Source organism: Gracilinanus agilis, chromosome 4 (assembly GCF_016433145.1).
Source record: "Gracilinanus agilis isolate LMUSP501 chromosome 4, AgileGrace, whole genome shotgun sequence".
NCBI classification, from domain to species: Eukaryota; Metazoa; Chordata; class Mammalia; order Didelphimorphia; family Didelphidae; genus Gracilinanus; species Gracilinanus agilis.
In genome coordinates, this window is record NC_058133.1 from 404,185,890 (window position 1) to 404,199,808 (window position 13,919).

At 38.0% G+C, this 13,919-nt stretch overlaps 1 protein-coding gene across 1 annotated transcript in view; it reads right to left on the reverse strand.

The window, feature by feature from the left end:
- PLAGL1 (PLAG1 like zinc finger 1) overlaps positions 1 to 13,719 on the reverse strand; it is a 17,665-nt gene extending 3,946 nt beyond the window's left edge. Inside the window, exon 1 of the mRNA XM_044674706.1 lies at positions 13,568 to 13,719. Within this exon, the coding sequence (XP_044530641.1) occupies positions 13,568 to 13,719 (152 nt within the window). The remainder of the gene's footprint in view (positions 1 to 13,567) is intronic.
- Between the last annotated feature and the right edge of the window lie 200 nt (positions 13,720 to 13,919).

The window sequence follows — 13,919 nt, forward strand, 5'->3', positions numbered from 1 at the left end:
AGAGAGAGAGACAGAGAGAGAGAGAGAGAGAGAGACAGAGAGAGAGAGAGAGAGACAGAGTCAGAGAGACAAAGAGAGACAGAGAGAGGAGATACTCTGGTCTGAAGGCCCGAACCAGGCAGGGCTTCAGAGACCCCAACAAAGTGGGGGCACAGAGGTTAATTAAACAAGGCTTCTTAGTCACGAGGCCTTTTCCAAGGCAGGAGGCCTCTTCTGAGGCTAGTCCTCCAGAAAAGCCAAGGAAAAGGGAGTCAGCCTTTCATTTACCCATGTGACAATCCAAAGGGAAGCAGTCTGAGGTCTCAAACCCAAGGTCCTCCAAGGCCAAATTCAAAGGGCGAAATCCCCCTCACAGGAAGTTACCATCATATTTATTTTATTTTAAACTCTTAACTTCTGTGTATTGGCTCCTAGGTGGAAGAGTGGTAAGGGTGGGCAATGGGGGTCAAGTGACTTGCCCAGGGTCACACAGCTGGGAAGTGTCTGAGGCTGGATTTGAACCTAAGACTTCCCGTCTCTAGGCCTGACTCTCAATCCACTGAGCTACCCAGCTGCCCCTATCATCATATTTAAAAGATAGTTCTTGGTGTCACTTCCTGCATCCACCCTCCAGTTCTACGTGGACAAGTGGTAGCCTCAACCTTGTTTTGGAGCAGTCATTTGTTTTTGATTTGTCACCTACTAACACATGTGGATCATAGACCTCCCCCTTCACCACTTAATTCTAAGTGGGTGGGTTGTACATATTCCTGGTGGCTAAAGTCTAAAGAATGAATAGGGGTAAGCTAATTCCATCTTCACATTCCCAGACACTAGGTTGACACATTGAACCCACTGTGTATTGAAGTTACTTTCCCTGGTTATTATTCTGTTACATTATCCCCAGCTAAGTGTTATTACCTGTGGTTATTCAGTTACCCTTTCAAGTTCCCTTTAGTCAGTTTATTCACCTAACTGACAACCCAATCACATTTTACCAAATAACTGTTGTGGCACCCTCTTTCCCCACTTTTTCCCACTTTTGTAGTGACTTATTCAGTCACTCACTACATTGGGAGGGTGGGACAGACTGAAAATGAAAGTCTGTGTTAAAGGCTTTGCCCTAGGAAGTATATAAAAAACAATCAAGGAAGAATTTCTTGCAAGATGACAGGGAAGTTGTGTAGAAACTCAACTCCCTTATTTCCTGAAAACAAATTAAAATGTACAAATAAATTAAAGAGAATAATACCTAAAATACAGAAGGAAATGTTGACAGGGAAATTTTGGCAGGAAAAAAAAACAACTTAGAAGAAAGACTGAAGAAATGAATAAACAATTGGCATCCCAGAAAATAAAATGGAATAACCACAAGAACCTGGAAAGGAGTTGAAAGATCTAATTAACAAAAAGAAGAGATAACTCTAGTAGTAAAGCTAGAGATCTTAATGAAACACTTAAAAAGTAAACTGGTAACTTAGAACTGAAGTTGGAAAACCTTGTTAAAATAGTATACACTCAAAATGGTGGAAATGTATCAAAAACTTCAGAGATATGAGAATTGTTTAAGCAAGGTCAAAAGACAGCAAAATTGAAAGAATGGGAGATATCCAAAATAAAAAACAATTATTGAAAAATAGAACTTGAATTTGAAGAATCTAAGAATCACTGGTCTTACCAAAAAAAACCATGATAAAACAAAGGAAATCCGTCACATTTTGGAAAAAATAATATAAAATTGCTTGGAAACAGCAGAACAAAGGGAAAACCGAAGTTTAAGAGAATCCACAGGTTACAACTTGTTGGATTGGAATCTGAGGTTTTATTCAAACAAATGTGGCTGCTACTCTCTGGATCTCCAAAATCAAAGATAAACTATTACAAGCATCTAGAAGGAGATAAGTTATACAGAAACTTCAGTTAGAATCACCCAGGTCTATTCACTATTAATGAAAAATGAAAGGAAAGGTTAGAATGTAATATATCAAAAAAGAAAGGAAAATGGGGAGCACCAAAGATTAACAAACTAAAATGTTGATAATTGATTAAAAAAAGAAGATAATCCTATAGGAAAAAATGAATCTTCATCAGAATTGGTGCCTTGGCAAATCTTTCTTTTGAGAAAATTAGAGTTGAACAGTATTTGAAATGCAAATGCAAAGAACAAATTTATGAAAGGTAAACAAATATGGATATCACCAAAGGACTAGCTGGTCATCCAGTGCTCACATTTTGAAAAGGGGGGTGGGAATCAACAACCAGTGATCCTTGGAATTTTTTACCTTGAGAGAGAGTCACTGAGGAAACAAAGAGAAGCAAGCTTTGAGTTTAGTATTCAAAAAGTACAGTAGACAAGGGACAAAAAGAAGGGGGGGAGGGAAGTGGAGGGAGGACATGAAGGAAGGAAAGAAGAAATAAAAGATAAATTTTAATGGAGGAACCACAGATGAAAATAATTCATGTACAGAGGTGGGAATAATAGAAAACATCTTAAGAACCATATTCTATGAGACAGATAAAGGTAAAAAAAAAAAAGATTACAGTTAAACAGGCTGAATTAAGATAGAGAGGAGAAGGAAGGCTATCAGCACTGGGGAGAGAGAATTAGAGAAGAGACGGATTCAAAGAAAACAATTAACAGAGAGAGCTAATTTTTAAGGGATGAGGTACAAGAATGCATGACTTGAGAAGGAGTCAGGGCACAGACAATATCAGGATATACCAAAATGAACTGTATACAGGTACCTAGAACAGATTTCTTCCCATCACTACTGCTCCCCTCTTCAAAAAACCAAACCAAAACAAAAAACCCCTACAATATTTGACAGGTAAAACCAACTTAATTATAAACTGAACATGAAGGAAATGAACTCTTTCATAAAATGAATAAGAATAACAGAAGGGCTCTGAAATCAAAACTCAATTTTATATATATGCATATATATATATATACACACACACACACTCAGAGATATATTTTATGTAACATGCTTAAAAACAGAATGGTATATGGTGTAAAAATTAAGAATTGGAATATAATCTATTTTGTCTTAGATGCATGCAAAAAAGCAGAAATGGACAAGATCTCAAACCAGGGAATTAAAAAAAATGCTAGCAACAGGATAATAAAAAAAAGAACACCCAGGGAAATTATATTTTGTTTAAAGGTAGCATAGTTAATAAAATAAAAATAAGTAGAATAACTTGGAGATCATATTCCAAAAGTCAGGAGGCTTTCTGTCTAAAAGTGGAATAGGAGGTTTGAAGGTAATCAGGCTCTTCCTATACCTATCAAAAAGAAGAAAAATTCAATAAGAGAAAAAGTGTGGTATGTAACCAAAAAAGCTATTTTGATCTTAAACTTAATTTAGGGAGTTATGGGATCTAGCAGAGGAAAGAGATAGTCCCACTATATTCTCTTCTGGTTAGGCTCCATCTGCAAGCATTATTCAGGACTCTATTTAAAAGAACACTAGTAAGTTGAATAACAATTGTAACAAGGGAACAAAGATGGCAAAGGATATCATAATTATTCTTTGAGTACCCTTAAAAGGTGCTGGACATGTTTACCCAAAAAAGAGAAGACTTGGGGCTGACTTCAAATATCTGAAGGGCTTGTCATATAGAAGAGGGATTAGATTTATTATGTTAGACCTGCGAGAGGAAAAGGAGCAATGGGTAAAAATTAAAAACTGGAAAATTTAGCTTTTATATGAAGAAAAAAATATTTTTAAACCCTTATCTTCTGTCTTAGAATCAACATTGAGTATTGGTTCTAAGGCAGAAGAGTGGTTAGGGCTAGGCAATGGGGGTTAAGTGACTTGCCCAGGGTCACACAGCTAGGAAGTGTCTGAGGCCAGACTTGAACTCTCCAATCTCTAGGCCTGGCTCTCAATCCACCAAGCCATGTAGCTGTGCCCAAAGAAAATATTTCTAACAGTTAATTTCTCCTCACTAGAGAACTTCAAGCAATGGCTGGATCACATCAGCTGTATCATAGAGGGGATTCTTTGGTTATATATGGGTTAGACTAAATGGCTTGTTCCAATTCTGGCTGTGAAAAACAACTAAAATAAAGAGCTCAAGAAAATAAAAATTGACCAAACTAAACATTTAGCAAAGGGTACTGATCACAATTTTTAAAAAATGCATTAGCACAATTGAGCCATTTAATGTATCAGAAACAATAGAGATAGGGAAGGAAATGATGCAAGGTTTCTCAAAAGATGTTCTCAAGTGGCTAAAGAGCATATTCAAGGAAGTTAAGCAAGAATTAAAACTAGTGAGAAAATTATAACAGCAATTAAAGAGTGTGGAAAAAAGTTGTAATGCATAAGAAACTCTCATGGGCACCTTATTCTTCCTCCCCTAGACAATAAGCTCAATGATCAATATGGAAAATATAATAGAAAATTAAAAGAACAGAATCAAAAATCTTAGAAGGCAAATTTGTATGTATAGAGGTGTGACGAAGACCAAACGAATACACATACTACTACTACTACCAATAATAGCTAACATTTATGTAGTGTTTGCTATGTGCCAGGCACTGCGTGAAGTACTTTACAATTCTTATCTCATTTGGTCCTCATGATAATCCTGGGAAGTAGATACTGTTATGTTAATATTCCCATTTACAGATGAGGAAATTGAGGCAAAAAGAGATTAAGTGACTTGCTTAGGGGCACATAGCTAGCAAGGGTCTGAGGCTAAATTTGAACTTAAGTCTTCCTTCCTGGCCCCAAAGCCTATCCACCACACCACCTAGTTGTAGCCATACTCCCACAGTGGATAAAATACGGTTGTTTATTCATTCTCTTCTTGACTCTTGAGTGAGTTGTAACGTCCCAATTTTTCATTTCAGAAAGTTGTCCTTGCCTCTTTTAATTGATCTAATTGATCTAACATCAGGCAGGGAAAAGGGCTAAACAGCTCATGGTTGGGATTTTGGTCAGTAACTGTGGCATAGCCAGAATTTCCCGTACTTTTTTTTCTTCAGATGAATCTCCAGGTACTGCCAAAGAGCCAGGTCTTGATTTGGATCAAAGAGTTTGACTGTTCTGCTCTGACCAGAGACAGTGGTACCAATTCAATTGCAGAAATGTATAGAGGCATAGGTATAGAGGCAAGTTCTCTGCCAAACCCCTGGCACTGGAGAGGAAGGGAAGCACCACTGGTGCTAAGGGGTGGCAACCAAATGCACAGTGCCCTGGAAGCTCCCAGTAAAATACAGGGAATCAGAACTGACCTGTTGGATGCCCTGTGTTATGACCAGGCTAAATAGATATCACCATACTCCAAACATCACTAGAAAAAGAATAAAGATGAAGTTGCTGAACATCAGTGTTTTCTGGTGGCTAATAGCTATCCACTGTGCCATCTAGCTGCCCCCAAGTAAGTGCCTAATAAAGATTTACTGATTGATGTGCAAGAGCTGGCAGAGATAAGGTTACATCTACCATAACTCATCCTGAAGAACTTCAGGAAGTTCCTTTTAAACTGGTCCATCAGGGCTACTTCATTTCACTGTAGATTGAGGCGTCTGAAAAAGCCTGAGTAATCTGTGACCAAACAAACCCCTTTGCTGTCAAAGAGCAGTTGGCAAGACATGCCTATTCACAATTTCAGGATTCAGTTCAACAGTGATCCAAATGCCCATCCCTGTGTTTGGGGAAGCAGATTATCTACTCTATTTTGAACATCAATTCGTTGTATCATGAAATCCCACAGGCACAAGGACAGAATCTGATCTTTCCATACCAGTGAGAATGTCTTGGTGGCAGAGTTTCCTGCAAAGCAGAGTTTGGGATCACCAATTTGAATGATCTTTCTTGAAAGCTAATATTTTTCCATGGAGGATGGTATTCTCTGGCTACACTCACCCTACCTAGTTTTTACTCAGTCCTTCCCTGCAGCCTGCAAACATGCCCAAGTCCCCTCCATCCTTTGAAAATCTTTTCTTGGCTCCACCATATACTTAACTAGTATCATATAGTCTCCTACCCCTAATCTGTCACTCTTCTGGAAAAAGCTGTGTTCATTTTGTTGTTCCTCCTTATTTTGCCTTCATTCTCTCCTCAATCCTTTGCAATCTAGCTTCCAAACTCATTATTCAAATGAAACTGTTCTCTCCAAAGCTTTCTCTCTTTGCCAAATTTGATGGTCTTCTCTCAATTCTTAAAAAAATTTTTTTCTTTATAGCATTTGACACTATTGACCACCCTTTCCTTGACATTTCTCTCCTCTCTGGATTTTCATTATAGTCCTTACTTTTGGTCCTCTTCTCTTAGATTTTTGAGCACTCCAGTTTCCTTTGATGGATCAGAATCCATGAAAAATATCCTAAATGTGGGTGTCTGCAAGGATCTGAAGTCTCTATTCTTTATCACTCTACACTCATGGAAACCATAGGTTTAATTATCGCTTTCATTCTGATGAGTCTCTGTTCTATCTCAGCTCTAGTCTCTCTTCTACTGAACTAGAGTCATTCAATACAAACTGGTTCTTGGACAGCCTGAACTGGTTTCCCCTCCAAAACCTGTTTTCTTCCCAACTTCCCTTTTACTCTCTAGGTCACCACCATCTTCCCAATCAGCCAGGCTCTCAATCTCAGGAACATCCTCAACTCTCTCTTGCATTTATTTTTTATGAAGTGGCAACATCTACTTTTGATTTATTTTGGTGGTTCTTTCCATTTGCATTATTGTAGTCATTATTGTGTATACCGTTTTCTTGGCTCTGCTTACTTTACTTTTCACCATTTCATATAGATCTTCGCAAGCTTTTCTGTATTTATCACATTCATAATTTCTTACAGCAGAGTAATTATGTTCCTCTTTTTAAAATGTTTATTGATCCTGAGTTGTTGTTTCTAACACAGTTAGCACTTCCCAATGATTTCCAATTCCCATTCCAAAAGAGTCCTCTCTTGTAGAAAGAATTGCTTAGCCAAACAAATCAACACATTAGCCAAATCCAACAATGCAATGGTCTACAAACTACTGAAAAATGGGAGGCATGTTTTATCAGACGTATAACATTTTCAAAGGTCACTGTATTGATCAGTGTTCTGATGCCTTTTAATGTTGCTGAAATGATCATCATATAATCATTTTCCTGTTTCTACTTTGCTCTGTATCAGTTCACAGAAGTCTTCCCATGTTTCTCTGAATTATAATGTTCCAATATATTTATATACCACAATTTGATTAGACTTTCCTCAATCAATAGACACTTACTTTCCTTCTAGATCTTGGCCACTATAAAGTCTATCTAGCAGTATTTTCTCTCTGACTTTAAAGACAGTTAAGCCTTGCCTTTTCCCCCTATTTTTCATTTTATTTATAAGAAAAGTCTTTTTGGAAGGATATTCTAGTATCACTTGGGACAGTTAGGTTGCTCAGTAGGCAGAGTGCTGGGCCTGGAGTCAGGAAGACCTGAGTTCAAATCCAGCCTCAAACACACTTATTAGCTTTGTGATCCTAGGCAAGCCATTCAAGTCTATTTGCCTTATCTGTTTCCTCAATTTTAAAGTGATCTGGAGAAGGAAATGGCAAACCACTCCAGTATCTTTGCCAAGAAAACCCCAAATGGGTTCACAAAAAGTTTAATACATCTGAAAATAATAACTAGTACCACTTCAAGCATACTGAAAGTAGAGTTTAATATCCTTTCTTTCTCTTTTCATTTCCTTTAGTATAGTGATATCACCACTATGCTAAAGCCTCATTGTAGTCTTCCACATAATCTTCCCTTCCTTATTAGTGTTACCACCACACCCCGTCCAGCACATTAACAAGTCCCAAGTCCAAATTTTTCTTTTTGATCTGACCTTTACTTCCTTAATCCTTAATCCAGCCTCCTCAACCTCATACTTGGATCACTCTAGTAAGTTATTTGTTCGCTCCTATATTTTCCATTCTAATCTACTTTGTACTCACCAGTTATCCCTTTTTTCAAATATCATTTTTATTTTATCATGTCACACACCTTGAAATGCTTCAGTAGTTCCTACTGATCTCAAGTTAAAATTTTTAACCATGGGCTTCAAGATTCTCCATCAACTGTCTCAAACTTACCTCTTCCTCTCCCCACAGCTTGCCACAAACTCTTCAGGTTCTGTTCTGTTTTAACCTAATTGGTTGCATCTCTTGCTACACTCTGCACTGTACTCCCCACTCTAGTTAGGCAAGTCTATTTATCTTTTCTCCTATTTTTAAACCATCAAATGCAGCTTATGTTTCAGTGAAGACAAGGAAGGAGATAGGATGACATTCCATTCTGTTTTCCAGACCATTTTCCTGTTACATTCTTTTCTATCTTTCCCCTAACCTCTTTAAGGCCAGGGTGGGAGGAGAATGTAATTCGTCTTTAAACTGTCCAGGTTCCTTTTTTTTTTTTTGCTTCAAGTATTAAATTGAACAATGTCATTTCCCTTGGCCAGAATAGGCTTTCCTCTCTTCTCCAACAAACCACATCCCTCCCCTCTTTCAAATTATACTTAAGACACCTCCTTTATTAAGTCTTACTAGCATTCTGGCAATCTTAAATCTCCTCTATCTTTCTTAAACATATATATTTGGAAATGCAGATGCCTATGTCTGTCACTTTTCATTTATTTTTAGTTTCATTGTCCAAATATGCATCTTATCTATGGCCCATATTGCTTTCAAGTAACTATAACCCTGTTTTTCAGTCTCAAGAACTTCCAGAATGTATAGCAAGGGCTGTTATGAAGACAAATTCTGGGAGGCTACAAGGTGTAGGGGACTAGCACTGGTGGAAGAAAGTGGAAGATGAAAGGGAAGGGTGCAAAATTTGAGAGAGGCAGTGCATTCTTCATCTTGAGGGATATGGCAGGGTAGCATTGCTACCTACAACTAGCTTCCAGTCCAATGCTTGCCTTCCAAAAGGCTCTAAGAACCACCACTTGAGGCAGGGTATGGGCACTGTGCTGTGAACTGAATCCAGTCTGAGTGAGACAGCCCCCTCAGAGATGTTTTCCTTGTTACCTTAGTGGAAAGCAGATTAAAGAACTCCTCAGCTAGGTGACACAGTGGAAAGAGTTCTGGGCTCAGAGTCAGGAAGACTTCAGTTCAAGTCCTGCCTTAGACAATTACTAGATGTGTTACCCTGGACAAGTTATTTAATCTATGTTTGCCTCAGTTTCAACTCAATGGTGAAATGGAGATTATAATAGCACTTAACCTCTTAGGACTGTTATGAGGATCAAATGAGTTATTATTTGTAAATCACTTAGCACAGTGCCTGGTACATAGACACTTAATAAATGTTTGTTCCCTTCCTTTTCCTTCTTTCACTTTTAGCAGGAAACCTCTTTCTGCTCTCTATAATACAAAATTCATTCTCTGCCATACCTTTACTGTTTACGCTGAGCAGGACTGCTCCCTGCACCCCCTGCACCTGCTCTTCCTTTTGTTCTAATTTGTTCTCCTTACTATATAAAACAAATTTAGCATGCAAGCCTTGGATATATATTTGGTAAACATTCAAGAGGCAGAAAGATAGAGAGAGGCTGCAGGACCCAGAGCTCTGTTCAAAGAGGAAGCCATAATCAGCTGGAAGCGCAGTAGTCCAGAAATGAGCTATCACAGACCATCCCCATCCCCCCATCCTTCCTGGCCACACTTACCAACCCACAGAGCTGGCTGTGACCGATTTCTAAAGAGACCCAAAGTTATCAGCATGAGAAATAAATGAAGACGAGGATATTTTACTCCAATCTGAATTCTCCTTAAATAGGTTGCATGTGTGTGTGTGTGTGTGTGAGATAGAGGAGTCACAGACAGAGACAAAGAGAGGGAGAGAGAGAAAGAGAAAGGGAGAGAGAAAGAGGTGGAGGGAGAGAGAAGAGATAGAGATGGAGAGAGAGAGAGAGAGAGAGAGAGAGAGAGAGAGAGAGAGAGAGAGAAAAGAAAGAGAGAAAAGAAAGAGAGACAGAGAGAAGAGAGGCAGAAAGATAGAGATAGAGCCAGAGAGAATCAGAGATGGAGACACACAGAGACAGAGACATAGAGACATAGAGACACAGAGCTATAACATTTTTAGTAAGTGGACCTTCCTAGCAATGGGCTTCTGTCTCCTAAGGTATTCCATTCTTTTGTGAGTAGTTTTAAATGTTAATAATTTCCCTTTATACCTGCCTCTCAGAAATTTCTACTTATCTGACCTCATTCTCTGTTCTTGGCATAATGGAGAGGGATAGGAAGACCTCTGTTTAAATTCAACCTCAGACATTTATTATCTGTGTATTATCTGTGTAATCAGGCAAGTTACTTAGCCTCTGCTTTCCTAGGATTCCTTAATTGCAAAAATGTGGATAATAATAGCACCTTCTTCTTAGGGTTGTTGTAAGAATCAAATGAGATAATATTTGTAAAGCACTTAACACAATGCCTGGCACAAAGTAAGTACTCTATAAATGCTGTTATTTATTATTATTATTATTAATTATTATTTTGGACAAGTAGAAATAGTCTAACCCTTTTTTGATATGATATTCCTTGAAGTACTTGAGGACCACCACTATGTCCTTCACACCAAGACTTTCCTACTCCAGGCTACTCAGAAGGACCTTCCTCTGGCCTCTATGTAGCAATGGTCTGATGACTTCCATCCTCTTGGTTGCCCTCTCCTGGACAAGATTCAGTTTGTTTTTGAAAAAAAAAATCCAGATCTGTGATTTTTTTTGTATGAGGAACTTCTAGTCAGGAAAATCTCTTTACCAATAATGATCAGTAAGTGTTCTACAACTTTTAGTCTCAGGCAGTCACCTGGAACACTGAGAATCTCAATTAGTCACCCAGTTAAGATGTGCTAGAGGCAGGGCTTGAATGCAAGTCTTTTTTACTGTGAAGCAGTAACTCCATATACACGATATCACACTATACTACTAAAATGTTATGTTCATAACTGATACAATATTCCAAGTGTCAGGTTCAAGATGCGCACAATGTATTATCTTCCTATACCAATATCGAAGATTAGATTAGCCAGGTTCAAATCTCACCTTTGACATTTACTGCCTCAGTAACCTCAGACAATTACTTAACCTCCAGTGGATTCAAGTTCTCTTAACTATAAATCAGGGAAAATAACAGGTTGTAAAAAACAAATGAGACAACATACTTTTTCTTGCTGAACTTAAAATTCTATCTAAATATTGATTATTCTTTTAAAAATTCATATTCTCCAATTTCATCTATTGCAAATTCTGAATTAAATCAAACATATCATTTCAGGAACAATAAAAATGTTGCTGTAAAGACTGTGGGGAATCACAAGTGTTTAGAATCTGTGCATTACTATTATATAATATGAACATATTGGCTACATCATCCATTATCACATTCATAGGTTGTCATTCAATCAGTCAGTTAACATTTATTTTGTGCCTACTGTGTGCCAGGCACTACACTAAGTACTTATGGTACAAAGAAAGGTAAAAGACAGTTCCTGTTCTCAAGGAGTTCACAATTCAAATGGGGAAGACAACTTGCATACGACTATGTACAAACAAGATATATACAGGATAAATTGGAGATAATCCACAGAGAGAAAGTACTAGCATTAAGGGGGATCAGAAAAGGCTTCTGATAGAAGATAGGATTTTAGCTGGGACCTGAAGGAAGTCAGATGGTGGGGATGAAGAAGGAAAGCTTGAAGAACAAGCATTGAAAATGTCCAGAAATGGAGAGAGTGTGAATAAACTGCAAGGAGGAGTGAATCAGCTGCAAGAAGACTGAAAAAATAGGAGGGAGTCAGGTTTTGAAAGCTTTGAATGCCAAATGGAGAATTTCATATTTGATCCTGAATGTAATAGGGAGCCACAGGACTTCACTGAATAGCAGCAGTGGGGGTAGAGATAATATAGTCTGACCTGTGCTCATGGAAGATTTATTTGACAGCTAAGTGGAAAATGGACTAGAGTAGCTAGATACTTGAGGGAGTGAGACCAACCAAAAAGCTATTGAGTGTGAGATAAGAGTCTGCACCAAGTAGATAGCAGTGTCAAAGGAAAGAAGGTGGCATATATCAGGGGCATTAAAATGATTAACTCAACAATGGGTATGGGGTGGGTGAGACAGAGTGAGGACTCATAGGAGGCACTCTAAATTGTTAACCTGAGTGACTGAGAAGATGGTGGTGATAGGGAAGTTCAGAAATATGGATGGGTTGGGAGAAAGAGAATTAGTTCAGTCTGGGCCATGTTAAGATGTACCATTAGCTACTATGTATTATTTCTTTTCTCCCCAGAGACCAAAGGCAGGAATCATGTGTTACACTTTTATATCCCCATAGTACTAAGCCTATAGGAGGCACTCAATAAATACTCGTTAATTGGCTTTATATTAAATATGTGCCCTTTAGGGATCTTTACTTTGAATGCATTTTATTAGTTTTGTACATGGTTTTCTACCTGAATAGAATATAAGCTCCTTGAGGGAAGGGACTGTTTCATCTTTGTCTTTGTATCCACAGCACCTAGCATAGTGCCCAGTTCATAATAAACACTTGCTGATTTGAACTGGACTGATAATGAAATAGCAACACTTTCTGTAGGAGAAAAAACTGCAAATGAAATAGGGATCATCAATTGGATAATGGCTGAAGAAGCTATGGTTTGTAAAAATTGCACCATAAGAAATAACAAACATAAGAAATTAGAGAAATCAAGAAAAGACATATTATCTGTTGCTAAGTAAAAAAATATGAAACCAATAGAATAATAGAAACAATAATTACATTAACCAATGTCCATCAGAATTCAATGTTTTACATGATTTTGCACATATAATTGATACATTGTTTGCCTTCTCAATGGATGGAGAGGAGAGAGGAAGAGAATTTGGAACTAAAAAAATTTGTAAATGCTTGAAAAAAAATTTTTTTAAGACATCAGAATTCAGAAGAAATGTAACAGCCAATCTTGCTTCCACCTGCACATAGATATGGTGAACTCCATGAGTGGAATATGGCAATCACTGTCAGATGTAGATACCAGGTCGGATTATTTTGCTATACTATTTTCCTTTGTTAGAAAGAAGATTTCTATGAGGGAATGGAGAAGATATTAAAAAGTGATAGCATTTAAAAAACAAAAGAGCATCAATGAAATAAGTTTGAAAATTTATTATGAGGAGCAATGTCCTTCATAAAGTTTATCTTCTAAGGACACATGACATCACACATACATAATATACAGTACACACAGAAATATGTGAAAAGCACAACAATATTAATTATCAGTAGTGTTGCTATGAACTGAAGGACCCACCAAAGTGACTACTGCATGCAAAATGCAGCAAGCTTATCTTCTAATATGGCAGGAAAGGAAAATGAAAGCATGTTTTCACTGACTTTTGGAACTGCTTCTTCCAAGAAGTCAGTCCTTTCCCCTACATCCTGATACATCAGAGATGCTCTTGCCAGTACCATCTTAGAGGCTCTCTATCTTGTCTCAACCCACTTGCTGAGTCCTCAAAAAAGAGCTGCTATACCAACGTCATTCACTTAAGGTTAGTTCAGCATTTCCCCACCTCCCACCCCTAGCCCAGTGATATCTTACCTGATGAGTTTATATTTGGAAATGAACCCTTTTGCACAGCCTTGCTGCAAGCACTTGTAAGGACGTTCCCCTGTGTGGGAGTAAGTGTGGATAGTGAATTTTTCCAGGGTAAGGAGTATCTTCCCACATAATTGGCAAGGATAAGTTGCCATGGACTTTGCTTCTCACCCCTTCGTCTTCAGGCTGGCTGCTGGGCTGTTGTCCCATTTAGGCACAAGTGGAAGAACAGTACTGTACACACTAACTAAATTGCAGAAGCTACACAAGCTTGAGGCCAAAAGAAGTGGCACCAAGGTTCTAGGCAAATAATTTTTGCCTAGGTTTGTACCTCTGTGTTTCTTTTGCGTTGCTT